Consider the following 6986-nt stretch of genomic DNA (forward strand, 5'->3'; position numbering starts at 1 on the left):
CACTAGTCTCCAACCCCCATCTGACTTCCGGACCGGTAAAATAGGTGTATTATAAGAAGAGATGCGTGGCTCCAAAAGACCATCTTTCAACAATCCCTCAATCACAGGTTGAAGCCCCTTCCTCCCCTCCAGGGATATAGAGTATTGCTTCACACGCACAGGTTGACTCTGCTTCTTTAATTCTACTTTTAGAGGGGGTATGTCCAATCCTCCCCGATTTCCTTCCACCACCCAGACTATTGGATTAATCGCTTGCCTCTGTGATGCTCCCCTTACAGCGCTCCCCTCATGAAGAGCATTTTAAAAGATACCTTGCGGAGTCTGAGTGCTTTTCTTACTGGGATCATCACAGACCAGCACCTCCTGGTTATAACCACTCTTTCAACAACCTTGGATGCCAACACTCAGGTCCCGTGGACTGGTAAGGGTGTAGTTTGCTCAGGTAGCCCCTGGCTTGGTCCCCGTCCACTGCTCGTTCTTCTCCTCCAGAGTCCTGCCTCAAAGCAGAAAGGGCTGGGAGACCTCACTGGTGGCAACTCGGGGAAAGAGGACATAGAGCATCTCAGATCTATCTACACCGTCTCCTACTAAATTCAGCAGTGGCCCCATGTTATCTCTTCTTCTGCTTTAACTGTTCCTGAATTACCAAAAGCTCATCTTGGTGCCCTGGAATTCCTTTTCAAGTTTCAATTGAGTTTTGATAGGGGCCATTGCTGAGCCAGGAGAATGCTATCCTTGAGGACAAGATGTATCCAGGCACACAGTGAAAACTGGTCTTTTCATTGATTGTATCATCAAGGGAGTGAGTACAGATCCCTGTGTGACGTGTTTCATGTCCATGAAGAAGAGAGAGGGGACAGACCTTGCCTCTCTGATGCCACCTGATGACTGGTGCCTCTGACAGAAGGCATCAGTCGAGGGAACGGGCGCCCAATCGCACTCTCTGCGATGCCGTCTGGGGCATCTGTGACACATCCACCCTGAATGGGAACTGCTTCCCTGCAGGTCCCGTGTGCTCCAGGCCAGCCTTGGAATCTCATGTTACTCTGTGGCCCTGGATTTGAACATTGCATTGAGTAGCTGCCCTGAATTCTGTCCGGCCATGGGGAGCTGAACCTGGGACAAATGCCCCTGTAGTCACATGAACTCTGGTAAATTCAGCTGATGGAAAAGAGAGAGGCCTTGCTCTCCCTATGGCACAGGAGTGCAGTCGTTCAAATGAATACCTCTAAAAACTGACATGAACATAGTGAGTAGATAAAACATTCCCTTGGCCTTTTTGGGGGGAATCAGTTGCCATTTCACTCGGCCAAAGGATTTCCCACCAGGCTCATATGTGATCCCTGAGATGTTGCCCTGTCTCTAAGAACTGCCCCATTAGAACTTGCAGTTCCCTGCTCATATCTTTGACCACCCCTGACACCTTCAATGTGGCCAGGCATTGTGTCTGAACAGCCCAATCCTGCCCTCCATCGCCATGGATGAACGTGGGAGCTGGAGACAAGGAGCTCACATGCAGGAGCCTATTTTTGTGCACACCTGAACCCCTGAGGCAAGAGGAATCCCACCTCCAGTGGGTTTGTGGCAAGCATAGGAGGGAGGAGAGTCTCCTTCAAACGCCAGCAACAGAAACACAGGATGAGATGTTCCATGGACTCAGCTGAATCCCTTCCCTCAGCAGGGGTAACGGAGATCCCTGCCTGTCGCTGTCTGGATGTCCTGTGTTACTACATAACTTTGAGAGGAGAGTTTTCAGTTCTGGAAAGAAGTGTCTCTATCCAGCTGAGGGAGGGAACACCAGGGATGACTTCATCCTGTTTCACAGCCGGTTCCCCTGGAGCCCCAGGGACACCTCCAGGGAGCCCAGAGGGGCCAGAGGAAGTGCTGCCTTGGGCTGTTGCTCTGCTGCTGAGCTGGGCCGGGCTCCTGGGATGGAGGGAGCTCCTGGCCGTGGGGCAGCACGGCAGAGAGACAGCTCTGCCCAGGAGCAGCTCCTCTGCCAAGCGCAGCAGGGCTGGGGGCTCTCCCAGAATATCTCAAGGAGATGAGACAGGCAGAGAGAGAGCTTAAAGGTGGTCAGGACTGGGAGGATGACTGAGAGCGCACTGGAGGAGAAGTCTGCACAGCCCTTGACAGGGTAAGTCTCTGGCTGCAGGGCAACGCAGCTGCGGTTCCTGGAATGATCTCCTAAAGCTGGCACATTCCACAGGCTATGGCATCTATGAGGAGGTCTCTCACAGTTTCTTCAGAGTAGAGAAAAGGACTTGCTTTGGAGCCCAGCTTACCTAAGGCTCTTTCAAAGGGACAGGGCACATCAGCTGCCTTCTCCCAGGGATGGCTTCACACCCGGAGCGTGAAGCCAGGTGTTCACCAGGGGTGCCCAGGGCTGTCCTTCAGAACAGGGTCCCTGTGTCCCAGGGAACTGTGTGCTGGGGCAGGGACTCTGCCGCCAGCCAGGGTCAGCTCTCAGCCTGCCCGGGGAGCTCCCCACGGCAGTGTGGGGAGAAGCCATGGGTGGAAGAGGTAACACCGGGCAGGAAAATGTCCCGCTGTGAAGAGGGTGCTGTGTGGGTCAGGGCTGCTCACAGCTTCAGATCCCCCCCAGGACACTTCCGAGGGTGAAGGTCAAGGCAGGGTCAAGGCAGGGATTAAGTTTCAGGTAAAGAACTTTCCTGATTTTGTATTTTATTTTTCTATTTGTGGGGGAGGGGAGGTGGAAAAAAGGATAAATGTTTAAGGAGTTCTCAAGTTGGAAGAAGTCACTGGGACTCCTGAGCTGTAACTTTGAAAGATCAGTAGGTCTGCCTTGAAGCTCTTAGGGTGCCTTCAGCCGCTCTTCTGCCCATGGAGAGCACCAGCATCACCTCTGCTGGACCATCAGGGTTGCTCTGACCTGCCCTTTTGCACCTGCGAACAGGAACATGAACCCAGCCCCTGCCCTGCAAACAGGCAGGTGTCTGTAGGGCCAAGGTGAGTGAACAGAGGTTGGGATGGGCTCTGTGAGTGCTGACAGGATAAGACACGGCACAGGGAAACACCTCCAAAGAGGAAAATGTCCAGGCAGCAGAGACATGATCAGGGAATGAGAGGAAACTAAAACCAGTAATGCTGTGGGAAGGAGGGCAATGTTGATGTCTGGGAGGTGGCATGAACGGCTGGGCGAGGGTAGCATTTTCCTGAGTGCCCGGCTGTCTCTCCACTTGCCTCCCTCAACCAGAACCTCACTGCATTTTTCCTTGTTTCTCTACTTGTCTGTGATATTGTTGTTGTCTTGTTCTCTCAGTCAGGCTCTCTGGGGATGGGAGCTGCAGCAGCCAAGTCAGGCACAGCTCTTGTCATTCCTCCCAGGCAGGTGTGTCCATGGGAATGAAGTTCCCAAGCTCTCCTCTGACCTGTGGGGCTGTGGGCAAAGGAGTCGATGTGGCTGGGGAATGAGCTGAGCCTCCCTTACTGAGATATCTTCAACAGGACACGTGGGTATCTCCTTGGCGTGTCCTTCCAAGCTCTGAGCTGCCCTCCAGGATGCAAATCTTTCCTACAGCATCTTTGTGTTCTCTCAGTGCCCCATGGAGAAGCACAGAGATGCTACAATGGAGGAAATGCTGCTGGGTTTGTGAAATCAACTCTGTGCGTCCTTGGTGAGAAGTGGGGTGCCGAGCCCTTGCTCAGATACCTTAAGAAAGGGTAAGACATTTAGTGATCGCTCTGCTCTCAGCAGAAAAGAAGCCAATTTTCAAGGGAGGAGAGCGTGATTGCCCTCTAATACCCAAAGGTGCAAGTGCAGGAGAGTTGGGAACAAGCCCGTCCAGCCCCCCCTGAGCTTGCCCTAAGCCACAGTGAATCCTTTTGCCTCTTAGGTCTTACAGTTGCTAACTCTGAGCGCAGGAGAAATGTGGGGGATTTCTGGCTTTGGAGAACCAGTCATGATGTGTGGGTAGGAAGAAAATTCCCTGAACTCAGTTCTACCACCCACGTTGTTTCAAACTGGAAGTGCAGATGCTAACAAGCCCTTCTGCATTAGGAATGGTTTAGTCTCACAAATTCCAAATATCCTCCCGAGCCCCTCTGCCACATTCCAACGTACCCACTGAAGCAGGGCAGGGATGACCCCTGAAGAGGCCAAATGCAGAGGCCTGGCTGTTCACAGCACTGGCAGCCAGCACAAAATGAAGCTCAAGTCAGGGATGTGAAAGAAGGTTGCAGAGGGACAGTCTACAGGAAATGGCGTAGCTTTTCCTGAAACAAGCCTCTCCTAACTTGTTGCTTTCTTTTCCTCCAAGAACAGTGCCCCATGCCCAGAGGAAGCAGATGCCCAACAGGAGCTCCATCACCCAGTTCCTCCTCCTGGCATTCGCAGACACACGGGAGCTGCAGCTCTTGCACTTCGGGCTCTTCCTGGGCATCTACCTGGCTGCCCTCCTGGGAAACGCACTCATCATCACCGCCATCGCCTGTGACCACCGCCTCCACACCCCCATGTACTTCTTCCTCCTCAACCTCTCCATTCTTGACCTGGGATCCATCTCCACCACTGTCCCCAAATCTCTTGCAGTTTCCCTCTGGGAATCCAGGGCCATCTCCTACTGGGGATGTGTGGCCCAGCTCTTGTTCTTTTTCTTCTTTATCACAACAGAGTATTGTCTTCTCACTGTCATGTCCTACGACCGCTACGTTGCCATCTGCCAACCCCTGCACTACGGGACCCTCCTGGGCAGCAGAGCTTGTGTCCACATGGCAGCAGCTGCCTGGGGCACTGGGTTTCTCAATGCTCTCCTGCACACGGCCAATACATTTTCCCTACCCCTCTGCCAGGGCAATGTCCTGGACCAGTTCTTCTGTGAAGTTCCCCAGATCCTCAAGCTCTCCTGCTCACACTCCTACCTCAGGGAACTTGGGCTTCTTGTGGTCAGTGCCTGTTTAGCATTTGGATGTTTTGTTTTCATTGTGGTGTCCTATGTGCAGATCTTCAGGGCCGTGCTGAGAATCCCCTCTGAGCAGGGACGGCACAAAGCCTTTTCCACGTGCCTCCCTCACCTGGCCGTGGTCTCGCTCTTTGTCAGCACTGTCTTCTTTGCCTACCTGAAGCCCCCCTCCATCTCCTTCCCATCTCTGGATCTGGTGGTGTCATTTCTGTACTCGGTGGTGCCTCCAGCAGTGAACCCCCTCATCTACAGCATGAGGAACCAGGAGCTCAAGGATGCCATCAAAAAAGTGATTCCATGGACATTTTTGAACAATGAAAAAATTATTCCCTCCCTCCACACTTGAGTCCCAAGTAACCTGATTCCACTGGTTTTGGCTTTCTCTTGTATTGTGTTTTTGTGTTTTGTGTTGTGGGTTTCTTGATTTTTTTTTTAATTATTTTTTTTGAGTAGGGGTGTGTCTTGTCTTTTTTGGGGTTTGGGGTTTTTTTTATTATTATTATTTTATTTGTTTGTTTCTTTGCTTTTTCCTTTGTTTGTTTGTTTGTTTGTTTTAAATATCATTATTGTTTTCATTTTTTCTGCTGTTATTTATGGTTCTTATGTTCCTTGACAAGTGTTTGGTTTTCTGTCACTTCATCCAAGGCATGTGCCTATTTTGTGTCACTCCTGCCCTTATAAAAGTGTGTTAACACTTGCTCAGAGCTGGCCTCTTCATCGCATCTCTGTAATAAAACGGGATCCCTCCAGCGCAGCGCTTTCAGGCTGGGCTCCTTCTCCAGAAAGGCCTGAGGAACCACACCCCTTAAGTTCCTCTTCCTCTGTGTCGTAGGGAGTAAAAAGCTCAGTGTCTTTTTGTGACCTTTTAGAGACATAGGACTGGATTTATGAGCCAGCGCCTGGTGACAGGGAAGACGGGGAGTGTAACTGAGGGAAGTTCCCAGGACTTTCCCCCAGGTGACATTAAAGACTCCAGTCCTCTAGGAGGGGAATCTGGAGCTGTCTGGAGAGCACGGTGGTTCTCCAGGGACAGCATGTATCTGGGGTTTTTGTAGATGGATGGAAGAGGTCTGCAAAGATGGGGTTTGGGGCCGAAAGTACAGGCCACGCGCCAACCTCCTTTGGCCCTCTCCAGTTCCTCCCCACCTCTCCCGAGCAGGAATTCCCACAGAGGGACACCTGGACTGAAGCTCCATTGTGTCGGCTGTTAATGTTTGCCTACAGACGGCTCACCCGGCTTGTCGTGGTCCATCACCACACGATCACAGCATGGGAAGTCACAGGGCAGTGCAGACAGGAAGAGGAGTTACTAGTTTTATACTGACCAACATTGGAATCTGCACAACAACCGTCTCAGAAACACTGAATGGGGTCACAAAGCCAGAAAGCCAGAGCTGGTGGGAAAGAGGAGAATTGGGCTCTTTGTAGAGGAACATATGAGAACGATGAAAGAGAAAAAGCTGGGAGTGGGAACGGGGGAAAAGGACAAGCAAAGATTCAGCTCAGGATATGAGGAGGCCCGTTTGGGGTTACCAGCCCAGCAGCCTTGGGTCAATGAGTTTTGTGGGCCAAAAAAGCCACAGCTGAGTGGACCAGACTTAGGCCTGCTGACTTCTCTGGTCATGGGGAACCTGTGCGCTCTCCATGTCACCATCAAGGGAAGAGCTGTGGTGGAAGGAAAGGCACAATCACTCATCCTGGAAGGGACCTCGGGAGGTCTCCAGGCCAGGACAACCCACACTCTGTGGAGAAAGGGAAATGGAGGTTGGGCTGTTTGCGTGCTGGGCTGTGTCAGCTTTAGGTGTGTATCTCTATAGACCCAGAGACAGTATGGATCCCCCCAGGAGCTGCTCTTAGACCCTCCATGTACCTGCGAGCTGGCATCTCACATTGTATACTGATTTATCCTCCTTGAGGAAGCAAAGGAAAGGACATCAGCTCACCGCAAGGAGCAGAAGAGCAGCCCTGCCCTGGAAATAAGGACTGTGCCTCCCAGAATCTTAGAATTAGTTGTCCATGAAGGACAAAGGATACTGCTGGAGAACCAAGGGAACACCAGCTTCC

At 51.8% G+C, this 6986-nt stretch overlaps 1 protein-coding gene across 1 annotated transcript; it reads left to right on the top strand.

Annotated features, from left to right (window-relative positions):
* The first annotated feature begins 2090 nt into the window (after nt 1-2090).
* LOC141476367 (olfactory receptor 14J1-like) lies at nt 2091-5268 on the top strand. The gene is made up of 2 exons (XM_074165042.1): nt 2091-2137; nt 4281-5268. The coding sequence occupies exons 1-2, from the start codon at nt 2091-2093 to the stop codon at nt 5266-5268; spliced, it is 1035 nt and encodes a 344-aa protein (XP_074021143.1).
* The last annotated feature ends 1718 nt before the right edge of the window (nt 5269-6986 follow it).

This window comes from Numenius arquata, chromosome 30, assembly GCF_964106895.1.
Source record: "Numenius arquata chromosome 30, bNumArq3.hap1.1, whole genome shotgun sequence".
In the NCBI taxonomy this organism is placed as follows: Eukaryota; Metazoa; Chordata; class Aves; order Charadriiformes; family Scolopacidae; genus Numenius; species Numenius arquata.